General features: G+C 35.1%; 2 protein-coding genes across 3 annotated transcripts; both read right to left on the bottom strand.

Annotated features, from left to right (window-relative positions):
• Positions 1 to 1,024: 1,024 nt before the first annotated feature.
• On the bottom strand, positions 1,025 to 9,011 carry LOC144446432 (ADP-ribosylation factor-like protein 6). Of its 2 annotated transcripts, XM_078136193.1 has the most exons (6): positions 8,606 to 9,011; positions 7,879 to 7,975; positions 6,053 to 6,086; positions 5,336 to 5,430; positions 4,711 to 4,896; positions 1,025 to 4,106 (listed from the first exon to the last, which is right to left on the bottom strand). In XM_078136193.1, exons 1-6 carry the CDS (start codon positions 8,726 to 8,728, stop codon positions 4,078 to 4,080), a joined length of 564 nt encoding a protein of 187 aa, XP_077992319.1. In that variant the 5' UTR covers positions 8,729 to 9,011; the 3' UTR covers positions 1,025 to 4,077. The 2 variants fall into 2 exon arrangements, with proteins under 2 accessions (XP_077992319.1, XP_077992320.1); XM_078136194.1 differs by lacking the exon at positions 6,053 to 6,086 and having other exon boundaries at positions 7,845 to 7,975.
• Positions 9,012 to 11,319: 2,308 nt separating this feature from the next.
• LOC144446969 (m7GpppN-mRNA hydrolase NUDT17-like) lies at positions 11,320 to 14,621 on the bottom strand. Its single transcript, XM_078136835.1, has 6 exons — positions 14,538 to 14,621; positions 14,210 to 14,323; positions 13,506 to 13,715; positions 12,557 to 12,649; positions 12,042 to 12,274; positions 11,320 to 11,494 (listed from the first exon to the last, which is right to left on the bottom strand). Exons 1-6 carry the CDS (start codon positions 14,619 to 14,621, stop codon positions 11,329 to 11,331), a joined length of 900 nt encoding a protein of 299 aa, XP_077992961.1. The 3' UTR covers positions 11,320 to 11,328.
• Positions 14,622 to 17,768: the final 3,147 nt, after the last annotated feature.

Genomic DNA, 17,768 nt, shown 5'->3' with positions numbered 1-17,768 from the left:
GATGTCTGATTACTCTTAGAGACATCTTGAACACTCAAGACATTATCATGAGCACAATATCAATTTCATTGTCAAACGAAGATTATACTGTGGTTTTTATCAGATCAGTGGTCTTATTAAAGCAAATAATTTCTTGAATTTGCTGGGTTTTTTTGGCATTGTTGTTACTAGTATGGCCAAATCTATGACTGAATGAAGTGGGTTTTCATGACCGAATGAAATACTTTTTATGCAATGTTGTTACTAGTATGGCTGAATGAAGTGGGTTTTTATGACCGAATGAAATACTTTTTATGCAATGTTGTTACCAGTATGGCCAAATCTATGACCGAATGAAGTGGGTTCTTATGACCGATTGAAATACTTTTTATGCAATGTTGTTACTAGTATGGCCAAATCTATGACCGAATGAAGTGGGTTCTTATGACCGATTGAAATACTTTTTATGCAATGTTGTTACTAGTATGGCCAAATCTATGACCGAATGAAGTGGGTTCTTATGACCGATTGAAATACTTTTTATGCAATGTTGTTACTAGTATGGCCAAATCTATGACCGAATGAAGTGGGTTCTTATGACCGATTGAAATACTTTTTATGCAATGTTGTTACTAGTATGGCCAAATCTATGACCGAATGAAGTGGGTTCTTATGACCGATTGAAATACTTTTTATGCAATGTTGTTACTAGTATGGCCAAATCTATGACCGAATGAAGTGGGTTCTTATGACCGATTGAAATACTTTTTATGCAATGTTGTTACTAGTATGGCCAAATCTATGACCGAATGAAATACTTTTTGTTTGAAATTCCACAAATATCTCACACTGGCACTTTCTCATGATGTGGGTGTTGTTGTTGTTGTTGTTGTTGTTGTTGTTGTTGTTGTTGTTGTTGTTGTACAATACATATTTCAGATTTCAAATTTCAGACCAACAATTATTCAGATGTTACACACATCAATAGTCAAGTCAGTCAGTATTAAGCAAACATACAATATCATTTTATTTCTTTAATGGGAAACTAAAGTATAAAGAAATTAAGTAGAATTGTGTATGAATACACAGCTCATCATTTGAGGATAGGAAATTAACACTTCATATCATATGTACATATATCACAAATATTTCCACAGAATGACAAAAATATTCTACATCACAGCAAATCAAGTAATATTTGTGAAATTTAAAGTGTCATTACTCAAAACTATACAAAACAAACATAATACATACACTTCTATACTACAATTCTCACTACCTGAAATAGATTTTTCACCGACTTTATAGTATAACATGAACATAATAATCCTTTGGTATCTTTATGGACATCATGAGTTCTGTTCCATGCACTACACATGCATTATTATAGGTATGCATGAGATATTAAAGGCTACCTTGTCCTCCTATTTTGACTATCTAGCACGAGGTAAAATGACATTACAGGTAGTGAGAACTGTTCAGATATCATTTATCAAACAAGTACACAAGGTATATATATATAATAATAATAATAATGTTGGTTTTTATATAGCGCTTTCCCACTTTGTGCTCAAAGCGCTTTACAATTATTACCCCTGGCTTGGATCTATATCGGCACAACAGCCCTGTATACTTCCTCAACTCCCTGGGGAGCATACGATCCCTTGCAGCCTTAATAAGAACATATGATTAAAGCATTCACATTGCAACCTCTATCCTACCAGGTCCCCAATTATACAGCTGGGTTGACTGAGACACAGTTGTGGTTCAAATCTTGCCCAAAGACTTTAGCCACTCACAAACAAATGGCAGCAATGGGGCTCAAACCTGGCACCTGCAGATTCCAAGCCAGTCACTCTAACCATCCGACCATCATGACTCCATATTACATAACACAATGAATATATAACACTTCATTTTCATCTTTGCTATCATTCCAGAATTACAGGATGTGCACTGAATTAAATTTTTCACACTAGTATAGCTACAATTGATAAACAAAGGGATAGATCACCCATTGTTGCAATTCCAAGATGAACTGAACCCTTCCCAATACATGTACATGATATGCATTATATTTTGAATGTCCACTGGACTATAAACACCCGGTACCCAGGAGCTAGTTGTCATCTGAGTGTCGACAGGGTCATCACTGTGAAAATACTTGTTGACTATGTTTATATCTTTCTTTCAATAGAAAAACACCAGCAAACATATTTTGACATCATTAGATATGAAAATGGTATTAAAATAAACCAAAGACAAATAAGCCAAAACAAAAACCAAGGAAAGATATCCGTCCAAACAATAGGACGTACATCATGGAATTAGACATTTACAAATCTTAAATATTTCAAGTCTTTAGCCATTCTAGAAAGTGTATCCTATTTTCTTGGCCATAATTCATCTTTACAGAAAAAAGTTCATTTCTATTGTCTACTTGGTTAAATTCTTCTAGTCTAAAATTTGCATTGAAGATGTACAGGGGCAACTCTTTACATAGACATACCTTCATAAAGGGCGAGTTACACAGGTGACACGAGACAATTTGTAACATGTGGCACCATGGGCAACAAGTGATTGGAGTGAATTACAATGTACATATATATAAACTCTTGGAATGGTATTCTTCTTTACCAATTGAAGTATTTGACAGCATATTTTTTGAAAATGTTTATTTTGTCAACTTTGAAAACATATGGTGATAGGTGAAAATGTTATTGCAGCAATGTTAATCATGTTGACACTAAGTGGAAATTTCATTGTAATAATGGAACATTGTTTTAAGCCTGACTACAGATTACAATGGTTACACAACCAACTCAACAGGCAACAAAATAGCGTGAAAGGTATGCCATGACAGGGCGCCCTCACACACCAGTGACAGCTAGTGAGGGTGGAACGACATGGCATATCTTACAATCTAGTAACATAAGAGGCAATAAGCAGTCTTCATAGAAAATCTAACTCAACAGATTTCTGTGACGCATCTTGTAACATCACAGGACCTGAAATTATATTTGAAGGTAAAAGTATATAAACTGTGGATCTCTCGAACAAACATGGACAAGATTGTTACATTTAAAAAAGAAATACAAAACAAACTCACATGTATAGTATGTAATGTCTTGTATTCCCACTGCTCCAGGCTTGATAAAGTACCATTTTTCATGGCAGAAAAATGGCTGTGCACTGACAAACTCATGCATGTATAGGACGGACAGAAAATGTGGTCTAGGCTTGCCTGACTTTTGACTTTTGAGGAAAGTAGGGGGCTAACAATGGTGTTTGCATGGAAAACACTTATAGTCACTGTGGCAGGATTATTTTGTATCTGTCTTCTTCTGGTGATTCCTTGATGTACCTTAAACATGTCTACACAGAATCATTCTATGGTAAGGCCACACATATTTAATTCTATGATAAGGCCACACATATTTATTTCTATGTTTCTCATCATAACACCTTAAAAATGATGAATCAGTTGATGGGTTCAAATTTGTTAAAACATAAAATAAAGTAAGTACGTGTACATGTTGGTGATACTTTTAATTCATAATCATACTTTAACAGTCTGAATGACTTAGAAATGGTAATTAAAGTAAGAAGGAAAGTTTAAACTATTTGATTTTATCAAATTTCTCAAATTTCATAAATGATAATTTTTACTTATACCCACTCATAGGAATACCATCTGACAATCAGTGCCATTGTGAGTTTTTGTCAAATCCTGCCATAGAGGGCGCAGTTTTGTTATTATTTTGCCAGACTGAAGAAATATGAGGTCGATCAGGTCACGAGAAACATAGAATTTCAGTGTGGCTGCCCTAATGCATTTTGGGATAATTTCAAAACTACGTGTATTAAACAATAGAGAGTGACGGACAACTGTGGCATTTTCTTGGAATACAATATCACTGATAAATCCCTCTCCCACAAGCAAGGCTGGTTGACCGATGACCAACTTCCTGTTTAGCCAAAGTTAACAATGTCTATAGATATTACAGCGTCTTCTCGTACATGATAGAAAAAAGATGGTTCCAAAACTACATTTCCTGCTCAGGTACACAAAATGTGATTGTCATGCAGCTGTTACACTTATGGCCTTTGGGTTGAACGAATCTGATCTGTAAAAACAAGAGGTGAAAAGAAAATATAACAAATAAATTAAAACCAACAAATAGAGACATTAATACATACAGATGTAAGTGTGTAGTCCTTCTTTTTAAGATATTTTATGACACAGAAACACCTAACATTAACTAACACAGAAACACCTAACATTAACTAACACAGAAACACCTACTCATTTGTACTTCAAATCGGCACAGACATGTACATGGTATAAGTAGAGAGTGAGAGAGACAGAGGCAGACAGACAGACTGACAGACAGACAGACAGACAGACAGACAGACAGACAGACAGGCAGGCAGGTAAGCAGACACACAGAAACAGTGAGATAGATAGACAGACAGACAGACAGACAGACAGACAGACTGACAGACAGACAGACAAAGACAATTTTAGAGAGACAGAGACAGACAGAATGGTTATCTGTACAAGTTGCACTAAATATTCCCCTCTATAATACAGAGATTCCCTAAGAAATACTGAATTTCTTAATAAACCCGACCTGCTGTACAAAGTTAACAGATTTAGGGATGACAGACAAATATGCCAAACTGAACAGTCCCCATTATCAACAACAAAATTAATCATTTTGAACATACCTGTGAGCCATTCAACTCCTTCATGTAACCCTTCTCCTGTTACTGCATTACTAGCACATATATGCCATGCCTTGTTTTGAATAGTTTCTAATTCCATCATTTGAGATACTTTGACTGACGACATTGCATCTCTCAGATCCATTTTGTTTGCAAATACTAAAACAGGGACTCTTCTGTTTTTGATAGCTGTAAGAAAAGTATATACACAGAACAGTAAGGAAAGCACTTCAAATTGTTTTCCATTACCTTGTTGAACTCTTTAGATTGAAAGTAGCCATATGGATGAGAAATAAGTTTTAGTCTGCATTTATAATCAAAAGAACTTTTATATATTTTTCTACTTGAAAAAACAAGAATGTGATACTACACAGACCAAGTCCCTCTTGTCCATATGAACTTACAAAAACTGTTTGATAAGCCCTACATTTGAATTGGCCTTACCATGATGACTTAACAGCTGATAAGTTTTGGTATTGGCCTTACCATGATGAATTAACAGTTGATAAGTTTTGGTATTGGCCTTACCATGATGAATTAACAGTTGATAAGTCTTGGTATTGGCCTTACCATGATGAATTAACAGCTGATAGAAGAAACATTTGATAAGTTTTGGTATTGGCCTTACCGTTATGAGTTAACAGTTGATCAAGTTCATCTTTAGCCACCACCATACGTAGTTTATCACTGCTATCTATCACAAAAATTATAGCCTGTGCATCTCTGTAAAGAATCAAAGTTGTTTCAATATTACAAATGCACTACATGAAGCTATCACACAAAAAATTGATTCCTATATCTGCCCTGTCCAGACATATCAAACACAGACTTACTTGTAATAGTGTTCCCATAGATTCCTATATCTACCTTGTCCTGACATATCAAACACAGACTTACTTGTAATAGTGTTCCCATAGATTCCTATATCTACCTTGTCCTAACATATCAAACACAGACTTACTTGTAATAGTGTTCTCATAGATTCCTATATCTACCTTGTCCTAACATATCAAACACAGACTTACTTGTAATAGTGTTCCCATAGATTCCTATATCTACCTTGTCCTAACATATCAAACACAGACTTACTTGTAATAGTGTTCCCATAGATTCCTATATCTGCCTTGTCCTGACATATCAAACACAGACTTACTTGTAATAGTGTTCTCATAGATTCCTATATCTACCTTGTCCTAACATATCAAACACAGACTTACTTGTAATAGTGTTCCCATAGATTCCTATATCTACCTTGTCCTGACATGTCAAACACAGACTTACTTGTAATAGTGTTCCCATAGATTCCTATATCTACCTTGTCCTGACATATCAAACACAGACTTACTTGTAATAGTGTTCCCATAGATTCCTATATCTGCCTTGTCCTGACATATCAAACACAGACTTACTTGTAATAGTGTTCCCATAGATTCCTATATCTGCCTTGTCCTGACATATCAAACACAGACTTACTTGTAATAGTGTTCTCATAGATTCCTATATCTACCTTGTCCTCACATATCAAACACAGACTTACTTGTAATAGTGTTCCCATAGATTCCTATATCTACCTTGTCCTGACATGTCAAACACAGACTTACTTGTAATAGTGTTCCCATAGATTCCTATATCTGCCTTGTCCTAACATATCAAACACAGACTTACTTGTAATAGTGTTCCCATAGATTCCTATATCTACCTTGTCCTGACATATCAAACACAGACTTACTTGTAATAGTGTTCCCATAGATTCCTATATCTGCCTTGTCCTCACATATCAAACACAGACTTACTTGTAATAGTGTTCCCATAGATTCCTATATCTGCCTTGTCCTAACATATCAAACACAGACTTACTTGTAATAGTGTTCCCATAGATTCCTATATCTACCTTGTCCTGACATATCAAACACAGACTTACTTGTAATAGTGTTCCCATAGATTTTGATATCTACCTTGTCCTGACATATCAAACACAGACTTACTTGTAATAGTGTTCCCATAGATTCCTATATCTACCTTGTCCTGACATATCAAACACAGACTTACTTGTAATAGTGTTCCCATAGATTCCTATATCTACCTTGTCCTAACATATCAAACACAGACTTACTTGTAATAGTGTTCCCATAGATTTTGATATCTACCTTGTCCTCACATATCAAACACAGACTTACTTGTAATAGTGTTCCCATAGATTCCTATATCTGCCTTGTCCTGACATGTCAAACACAGACTTACTTGTAATAGTGTTCCCATAGATTCCTATATCTACCTTGTCCTGACATATCAAACACAGACTTACTTGTAATAGTGTTCCCATAGATTCCTATATCTACCTTGTCCTGACATATCAAACACAGACTTACTTGTAATAGTGTTCCCATAGATTCCTATATCTACCTTGTCCTGACATGTCAAACACAGACTTACTTGTAATAGTGTTCCCATAGATTCCTATATCTACCTTGTCCTAACATATCAAACACAGACTTACTTGTAATAGTGTTCCCATAGATTCCTATATCTACCTTGTCCTAACATATCAAACACAGACTTACTTGTAATAGTGTTCCCATAGATTCCTATATCTACCTTGTCCTGACATATCAAACACAGACTTACTTGTAATAGTGTTCCCATAGATTCCTATATCTACCTTGTCCTGACATGTCAAACACAGACTTACTTGTAATAGTGTTCCCATAGATTCCTATATCTACCTTGTCCTGACATATCAAACACAGACTTACTTGTAATAGTGTTCCCATAGATTTTGATATCTGCCTTGTCCTGACATATCAAACACAGACTTACTTGTAATAGTGTTCCCATAGATTCCTATATCTACCTTGTCCTAACATATCAAACACAGACTTACTTGTAATAGTGTTCCCATAGATTCCTATATCTACCTTGTCCTAACATATCAAACACAGACTTACTTGTAATAGTGTTCCCATAGATTCCTATATCTGCCTTGTCCTCACATATCAAACACAGACTTACTTGTAATAGTGTTCCCATAGATTCCTATATCTACCTTGTCCTAACATATCAAACACAGACTTACTTGTAATAGTGTTCCCATAGATTCCTATATCTACCTTGTCCTGACATATCAAACACAGACTTACTTGTAATAGTGTTCCCATAGATTCCTATATCTACCTTGTCCTGACATATCAAACACAGTGAAAGACATAGACGAAGAGGCAAATTTCTCAACTGAAAATCCAATTGTTGGAACTATATCTTCATATTGGCTCTACAAGTGAAATACAAAATACAAACATTTGATGTTAGTTATGTACTTAAAGGCCCACTATTCAATCCCAGAATTCTGCATTCGTGATATCTTATCAGTAGAGGATTATAGAGGCTCATTCTTTTAAAAAGTTCATGTACAACTTTTTGCCTTTTGTTTCAGACGTTTCTTTTTTCACACCAAATTTTAATCTTAATCAGATATGGGTCATTATTACAGTGCTTTTCCTCAAAGTGAGTCAAAGTTATTAAATGAACTATCAAGATCAGTGAGCTTGATCACAGGTTTTGTGCACGGTCTATGATTTCATGTTGAGATAGACACCATAAAGATAACACATAAACATCACTTACACTGTGTGGGCTCTGTAACAGTAATTACTACTAGTCTCACAATACATCCATGGACATAGGGGAAATGGCTATTGCATTGGGAATATTTTCAATACCACAATTTGTGAAGTTTTTAATTTTATGTGTACACGGATGATGTTCTACACTAGTCCTGCTTGCAGACAGAGTAAGTGGGGACTCATTTCTGACATAGAAAAGGAAAGGGACAATGTCAGAAGGAGGTCTAGGAAATTAAGAGACTTCCTTCAAGTTGAACTACCCTATATCTAGTACTTACATCCTTTGGTTTCAGCTGGTTTATTATTGTTGTTTTACCACTGTTGTCAAGGCCAACACACAGTATATGAACTTCCTTCTTCTTAAACCCAAGCCACGCCGATAGTTTGTCGAGAAACCCCATATTGCAAGTGAAAGTTTCCTACCAGAAACAGACGCCTAAGTATCAATCCGTTCCCCTCTAGTGTGCAAGATCTCGGCGTCAAACCCCTGGCAACAATAAATACACGACTATCGACCACTCACAAATAACGTTACCCACGGCAGTGAGTTATACAAAGACGCAACACAAGTAACCTTGATATTTTAAGATCTTTCACGCCACGTTTCAGAGGTTGTCAAGTTTTCAAATTCCAGTGCACTACGATCACAAACAGATCGTGATTACTCTCATCCACACATGAAAGGTATTTGATTCTGACCAACTTCCGGGAAAATGGCGTCACGATTCCCATGATGCAAAGCAACTAAGTTCAAGGGTTACTCATATTACTTTATGGGGTGGTGGAAGATAAGAGAGTACTTTCATTTATTCATTTTTTAAATGTGCAATCAAGGTTTTATGTAGAAGTAATTTTTTTGATTGCTTTTGCGACTAGAAACAGATGTTTTTTTAAAATGAAATTAGAACATTTTAGGTGAAACCAGATCAAACTTTGATGGAAAGCAGGGCTGGACTTTCCATCAATTATTACAGGGGTTAATAAATAAAAGCAATTATTTCAAACTTTTGGTTCTCAAAAGTATTTTAATGAGTTGACATCACTTACATTATGCATGTGACAATTGTAAAAACAAAACAAAACATGTTTTTATATGTAGGTGTGCTCATCCATAAATTGTATGGATATTAAATATATATAGAAACATAGTACGTTATTTTAATAGTATTCAGGCCTGTGTATACCTGTACAGAACAATTATTCTTGTGTTTAAAATGGTATTTTCATTTGGTCATTTATACTTATTTTACATTTACTTATTTATTTATTTATTTATCTATGTTTGTTTTTGTTTGTTTATTTGTAACTGAGTCTCCATGGTTTTTGTATGGATAAAGTATAGGCAGAGAATAAAATGAAGAATTTTCCATGGCTGGGTTTTCCACATATTTTCCATTTGGTATTTTTTATCCCCTATAATACTTTGAAAACACACCGCGATTCTAGCATTTATGCCACCTAATATCCTAATCTATCGTGGTAAAAATGTGCCAGTCCAGTCTTGTGAATGTGCATGCTCTTGACCAGGATACCTGAGTTTGTATTTCAGCCAAATTTCCAGGGTTAACATTTGCTGGTACCCTCAACCTTTCCCTCGCTATCCACAGTCATCCATTATTATTGTGTTATGATTGTATTACATTTTATTACATCATGTATTTATTTTTCAAGTTGTTTTGTCTTTTGTTGCACACTGCATTCATATGAATGGTAATTTCTAACTATGAGAATTCTTCTGTGTATTTTTTTGTGTATTTTTTGTTGTTCAATAAACACTGGGTGGGTCATGCTTGATTAGTCCATGTAGTGTACATGGAATGATGTATGAAATCATTTGTGCAGCTGAATGTTCATGTCTGGGAGGGGATAGTTCTGATTGCAGACAATGTACAGGACACATTGATGCCCTCAACACCAACAGAAGAGAGGGTCAATGTCAGAATCGAGTCCTGACTTACTCCATCTGCAATGAGGACTAGGAATGGGCTATATGTCACTGGTTGTCATATTATTGACTGATTTATACAAATGTACATAGGCGTTCAAGTTGGATCAAACGTGTATGGTTTATACAAGTATGGGAAATACAACAATTTGCATTTTTTCCGCCGTTTGGAATTTCTTTACTGTGTATCTAGCAATACAAAGAAGATTTCTTTCCATTTTAAAAGTCAGCCAAGTTCTCTAGAAGTTGTATCCTCTGCAAACTGTGAGAAGAAGTGTTTATTTTTTTCAGATCAGGCCCAAAAAATACTAAAACGTCTTTTAATATGCAGCAAAGATTAGTCCCCAAAAAGTATACAGTGCACCCAGCTTTGAAAATTGTCCCTTTAATCTCCTTTAAAATGTTACATTTGATGTTAGAACATATTATAAATAGTACGAAACATCTGCAAATTTTATGAAAAATCATGAACAATAATATTATATTCTTATATATGTATCTAGCATTGATTACTTGTATTGGCGTATGTGTGCATAACTATCGATATTTGCAGTACAGTGCAAAACTAAAATGTATTATCGCATAACTATATACAAATGAGTGTCCAAACAAGAAATATACAACAAAGTTGTATTTTTTGCAAAATTTACCATTTTGGATAAATATATGTAATCAGCGAACCCCATAACATGTGAACATATGAATGTGTAGCACTCAGGGGTCACGAATTTGCACTAATACTTGAGACATTTACTGGTGTGTTTCCATGAGCTATGCTCATGAAAGTTTGGTTGCTGAGACTACCATAAGCTTTAATGCAAATACTACACAACACTTGCACTTATGTGTCATGAGGTTCTGTCAAAATCACACAGCTGTTCATGTGTTGTTTGTTTGTAGAGTGTTTCCTCAGAGATTTTAAGGTAGTCAAACTATCTAAAAAGTTGTAACAGTTTAGTGGCTTTCAACAAAACTTGTTGAATGAAATCTATGGTCAGACTACATGTATTTGGTAGTTTATGTGAAGTTTAGTATTTGGTCCAAGCATTCCTCTTGTTACCTAGGCAACATCTTCTTCATCAACATATTCAGAGCAAATTTTGTTCCTGTACTGACTCGTTCTATATCATCACCAGTCAGCACTGCTGGTGCTTGCTTTAACAATACACAAGTTTTCAAATCAGTGTCTATCTGTTCACGAGCACTATTGACAACCTTAGCCCTGTAAAGTAAAACCAGAGCAAAAGAAAAAGTTAAATATACATTTTGGGAATAATTTCATTTTTTTACAAAACTACAACCATCTTTTAAAGGAAAAGGCCAGTCAGATTTATTTCTGCCTTAAGTACACTTGTAGGAAAAAGTCAAGTCAGACTTATTTCTAGCTTTAGTACACTTGTATTTGATTACTGCTATCAACTTAAAGGAAATGTCCAGTCAGAATTTTTTCTGCCTTAAGTACACTTGTAGGAAAAAGTCAAGTCAGACTTATTTCTAGCTTTAGTACACTTGTATTTGATTACTGCTATCAACTTAAAGGAAATGTCCAGTTAAAATTATTTCTACCTTTATTACATTTGTATTGATAACTGCTTTCAACTTAAAGGAAAATTTATTTCTGCCTTTAGTACACTTGTATTGCTCACTGCTATCAACATTAAGGAAATGTCCAGTCAGAATTATTTCTGCCTTTAGTACACTTGTAGGAAAGGTCAATTCAGACTTGTGTTGATTACTGTTATGAATTTAAATATATATATATCTCATACCTGAAATATTCTGGTAAATCTGTTGGTATTTCATCTTCACTGCCATCTTCATCTGATGCGATAATAGCTTTGACTAAAGTTTCATCCAGCCATGCCGATGCACCGACTTCATTAGGGTCTATCTTAATTCTCTGATCTAAAACATCATGATTCTCTTTGACATCAATAGTGACATATACCACAATATGATGTCTTCTTGGAAGACCCCTAGATAAATAGGGTGGGTAGACTGACTACAAAAACAACAACAGACAATCAGTAAAGTTTATCAGTAGACAGAAATAGCTATAACTGAAGCATTTTTAGAGACACTTTAATTTATTACTAATGACTTATTCTTATTACCTTACATCCTAAAACTGTGTAACGTGACTCAAAGACAAATTTCCCTGAAAATAAAGTTCTTAAACAATTCTGTGGTCCTTTGTTTTAGGAGAGCTAAAATTTGTCAGAAATCATTAAACCGACACTACATGTATGATGTACAGTTTTATTGCCAGCACTATAACACATACCTCCCAAAGAGCTGTTATCTGGCCAGGGCACTCTTGTGGGTTTAAATGTAGACCTGTTTCTTCATGTAGTTCCCTTAGACCTGCTTCAATTATCTGAAAAGCATGAAATTAGATATTTTTGTATCATATCTTTCATGAAATATATATTTTAAACATCCTTTATAAATTAAAATAATATAATTTGAATCCATTACAATAAGATATCTACTATCTTTCATAAGATATTTGTGTAACCTTCTCCATGAAAAATATAATATTTTTGAAACATTTATGTTATATCATTCTAAGCTATAACCAGCCCCCCCCCCAAGATTTTGAAGTGCTACCAAACTGTAGTAGCTACAAACTTCCAAAGTTGAAAAGCTATAGTACTACATATTATATCTACTCAAAAATAAATCTGTCTTGACTGATTCACAGAAATATGACAGATCCCCTTAGATGCATAAGTGTATATGTGGCATACTCCTGTCTCCAAGTATTTAAATGAGTGCTTGTGGTGGTGTTGTCTGCAGCAGAACTTTCACAAGCATAGCAACTGAAAGTGCTGCAGAAAACACAACAAGCATGAGTGCAAATACACATCCCCCACCCCCACCCCCACCCCAATAAGTCTGTGGCCATACTTTAATGAAGGTAGGTGAAAGTGCAGCAGAAAGCACAAGCATGAGTGCAAATACCATGAGTACCCCATACCAGGCACTCACATGTCATATGATTCTATTACTGTATCTATCCCGCACACCCGATAGTATGTTCATAATCATATGTTTTTGTGTATGGATCAATTGTATATTCATTTGCATACAGGTATATTTGCATACAGGTATATATACATACACATTTTGGTTATGTCACTGTTTTATTCTAAAAGTTCTGTAAAAGATCATTGACATTTTTAATTCTAAACAATCAAATAATACTGAAAAACAAAAACAAAAAAACTTACATTTTCATTGAGTTCTACATGACCCCCTGGAGGTACCCACACACCAGGAAAGATCCGTAAGTGTGAGGCTCTCCTTGTTAACAGAATTCTCCTGTCTTGAGTTCTTATCAAAGTGCTTACTCCAACATCTATTCCTCTTTGTAGAGTGTCTTCTGGTATGGATGGTATGTCTTCGACTTTCAGATGATGGACTGGACAAAATGATGCCCTCTACAAAACAGAGATATTAAACATAACATGCAAAGAAACACAGTTAGAAAAAAAACTTGCTACATAATATTACTATGTTTACCTTTAGTTTCTACATATTCTACAGGTATTCTACTAGGAATATCATCTGATAAACCATGTTTATGTATTATTTAAATAAATAAATAAAATGGAAGAATGAATTTGGTTAAGAAAGAAAAACCTATAATAGTTTATGACCCAAAAGAATCAATAAATGAATTTAGTAGAGTGAATGAATGAATGAATGGGTGAATGAATGAATGAATGAAGGAAGGAAGGAATGAATGGATGGATGAAAAAATGAATGAATGAATGAATGAATGAATGAATGAATGAATGAATGAATGAATGAATGAATGAATGAATGAATGAATCATTAAATTCAAAATGAGAAAAAAATTTAAATATGAAATATTAATCTATACATTTGTTTGTTGACCACTGGTCTATGATTAATCTACAAATATCCATACCTTGAGAAATACTCTGTCGCCACCAACGTCGGATATCAATAATTTGTTATCTTTGAGCTCGCAGCCAACTTCACCAATTTCTCCATGGCAACCAGTGAATAAGTCTGAGACACTCTGAAAGAGAGAAGCGACAATTAATTCTTGTCCATTCCCTGTCAAATTAGTATTGATGACGTCGTTTTCACAGCACATTTATTCCTCAAGAATCTTCAACATCGTGTACTGGATCTGTAGACTGTAACTTGTAAGACTTTACACCCACCCACCACATGCACATATCACACCATACACCGTGCATTCGAATATTGAGAGTATACACATTTGTCACCTGGGTAAATTTTGCACGATGCGATTGGCTTTCGCTTCCTTTCCGTAGATGGACCAAGACACGTGTAATAGGGTTAGCAGCCATTCGCATATTTTGATGCTCCACACTTTGTATTTGCAACTTTGCCAAACGCCGGTCAGCTGTTGACCTTAGCCGTATCACGATGACACCGATCCTATATAAATACACACTCGCACATAATGCCCACTGTTGTACAGCAATCGTCGATCGTTGTAGAATCACAATAACAATCATTTTATTTTGATATTATTAATGAAAAGTCTGCGACATTACGAAAAGTATTTGATATATTGTGGGTTTCTTCAGGACTTATTTCTTTGTCGCGGACGGTGTAAACCATTCCCAGTTGTTGTACGGTTAAACCAATGTGTTTTTGTGCTTCTGCCCCTGGGTTGTGTAGTCACCACTGCTGGGCCTTGGGGGTTAGGGTCATACTATAAAACTACGGCAACCCACACGAGTTCATATATATATACACAAGTGAGGATGCGATGCCAGGCTGAACATTCGCTGGGCCAGCATGACAGCTTGCGTAGATACATGTACATATGGCCTAGAACCGTGAGCAACTTCGATGAGCACCTGTGCCGGGCACTCGACATGTAATATTTCTTAGGTTGTCAAAATATATTAATGTTGATCACTTGAAAATATTTCCCCTATCTGTAACATGCAAGTATGAAAACCAGGGTTTTTTTTCTTCAGCTTACGAACTTTAAGGCAGGTAATAAAAAAATATTGTGTGGGTCCGATTACGCTCAATTTTAAAATAGGCGGGGTGGGTAGATTTTTTAAAATTTATTTATTTGTTTTCATGTATGAGTGTCTAGTTCATGGTTTTCCATTATTTTCCAAATGGTCTGTGTTATTTATTTCTTCCTATCAGATGTACAGCCATTACAGATTGGAAGAATAGTTTTATATTGTCAATTTCCACATCCACTATTTCTCGTAAGACTTCACACAATTTTTGCGATTTTATTCTCGAATATGTAAAAAAAAAAAAAGTTTAGGGTCGGCAGTAAAAGACTAGGTGGGGTCGGGTAACTGGAACCAAAGATTTGTTTAGGCCTAATTGCTAGATATTGTGATAAACACTAATCAGACCAGTATAGTAGTGGTTGTATGGATGAATTAATAAGTATACTGATTCACCAATACAAACCGTAATTCTGTTTGTCCTTTTTGTCCATTCATACTTGGGCCCTCAAGAAAATCTACAAAAATGGGAATATATGGAAATCATTTGGACATATTTCCACAAGAAATGTTTGTCAAAAAAACCAAGCGATTCAGTATATCGCACACTTACTGCATTCAAATACTGCTTTATTGAGGAGGAATTTAACTTTAACAAAGACAAAACCAAATGGTACCAGTCTGTGACCTCGTGTATACAAATCAATGACATACATCAACCACAAATTAGTGATCTAACGAAACAAGTTAAGCGAATTGAAACAAATGGGTGACGCATATGTGTCAGAAACTACAAACTAACTTCATATATAAGTGGAAAACATAATTATATAAACAATGACAATAAAAACTTGAATTTCAACAACAAACTAAGAACATACATATTCAAATTAGAATATTATTCAAAATAGACGCCGACTTGCAAGAACCAAATAACTCAGAATTAATCTGTAAATTTAGATTACAGCTACTATCATAGGCTTGGTGTTTCACTCATGTGACACGACATTTAATACACACGCTCAGACAACTTACAGCTAAAATGATGTAGGCTTGGTGTTTCACTCATGTGATGACACGACATTTAATACATACCCTCAGACAACTTCCCATGCAAAAGAAACAATTACATAGGTGCCGTGTACAGTGGCGATGTAGGAGTAGTCAAGTTGATATGTTGATTATCAGTTAGAAAATAAACATTTGCAGCCATTAAAATCATAAGTCCATATGTAATATTTTCATTTGAAGCCTATTTCTACTGCACTGTGAAAGAATAGCAATGCTCTAGATCTACCTGTTCAATATGTGATTGGGCAAAGAATCCTGCTGTGTTTGTTGTGTCTCTGTTATTGTTAGTCTAGAGTTACACTATATCTAGCTCTGTATCAAAAACGTCATGAGTGAAACACCAAACCAACCAACGTCATTTTAGCTGTAAGCGATCACAAACTTAAAATTGAAAGGGGCAGATACGATATCTAAACTTCCAGTAATGAAAGAATATCTCTAAATGTTGTGACACGTCAAGTGTAGAAGCCGAAACATTTCCTATTACTGTCCCCAATATAGTATATGCTAGATATCAATACCCGTTTACAAAATTAAATGTATTAATTCGCAATAGTATACAAAGAGAATTGCACCCAAGCTAAATGATTCACGAGTGACTTCCTAAAGAAATTACTCTTAATATTCGTCACCTCTGTTGTCCACGGCACAATAAATATTACAGTTGTCTGTAAAAGCGGACTGTATAATATATGCATTATCCTGTAAATGTCAACCAGCTCACATAGCGGCATCGAGAATGTGATCAAGAGTTTGAACAAAACTGTAAATTTCTTTCCCTCGTTTATTGGCTAAATAAAGAATAATTGCAAACTTTTTAACCATTTGAGATTATTAAAATTTCCATTGATTTCTCGAAGGAGTTCAATACTTAGCTGTTAGACCCCCTAGATACTAGAAAATTAGTGGACACAAGATACATGCGGCCTATAACACGGTACACTGGGTTTCTAATTCTATGTTTTGCTAACATCAACTTTTTTCGACAATCAAGCCAAAATTTGACTATGATAATGGTACGTGGTTTTAGATGTTTGGGCTAGTATAGTATAGGTGGTGATGGTCCACGTACCTAGCTGCAGTTCAATGGTATTATAATTCTATAACTTCATGGCGAAGTTAGTTTGTAGTACTGTACATGACGTTCGTGCAACGCTATATGCTATCATTCACTATGGTTTAGAAGCCTCGTAGGGCTAACGAAGAACAAGACATATTTTACAGTCTATGGCGAAATAGGCGAGGGGCAACCGAGTGGTCTAAATACTATCTGTCTGTCTGTCTGTCTATCTATCTATCTATCTATCTATCTATCTATCTATCTATCTATCTATCTATCTATCTATCTATCTATCTATCTGTCTATCTGTCTGTCTGTCTGTCTGTCTGTCTGTCTGTCTGTCTGTCTGTCTGTCTGTCTGTCTGTCTGTCTGTCTGTCT

The sequence above is a fragment of the Glandiceps talaboti genome, chromosome 15 (assembly GCF_964340395.1).
Source record: "Glandiceps talaboti chromosome 15, keGlaTala1.1, whole genome shotgun sequence".
Taxonomy (NCBI): Eukaryota; Metazoa; Hemichordata; class Enteropneusta; family Spengelidae; genus Glandiceps; species Glandiceps talaboti.
This window is presented reverse-complemented; position numbering and strand designations above follow the sequence as displayed.

What these genes read in the sequence shown, in the direction of transcription:
- LOC144446432 (XM_078136194.1), bottom strand. Translation starts at nt 8,728, where the DNA reads ATGGGGTTTCTCGACAAACTATCGGCGTGGCTTGGGTTTAAGAAGAAG. An exon ending in ACCAGCTGAAACCAAAGGAT is followed by an intron (nt 7,976 to 8,605) that starts GTAAGTACTAGA and finishes TTTCACTTGTAG; the next exon opens with AGCCAATATGAAGATATAGT. An exon ending in TCAACTGTTAACTCATAACG is followed by an intron (nt 4,897 to 5,335) that starts GTAAGGCCAATA and finishes CTTTTCTTACAG; the next exon opens with CTATCAAAAACAGAAGAGTC.
- LOC144446969 (XM_078136835.1), bottom strand. Translation starts at nt 14,621, where the DNA reads ATGGCTGCTAACCCTATTACACGTGTCTTGGTCCATCTACGGAAAGGA. An exon ending in ATGTAGAACTCAATGAAAAT is followed by an intron (nt 12,650 to 13,505) that starts GTAAGTTTTTTT and finishes CATGCTTTTCAG; the next exon opens with ATAATTGAAGCAGGTCTAAG. An exon ending in AGATAACAGCTCTTTGGGAG is followed by an intron (nt 12,275 to 12,556) that starts GTATGTGTTATA and finishes TTGTTTTTGTAG; the next exon opens with TCAGTCTACCCACCCTATTT.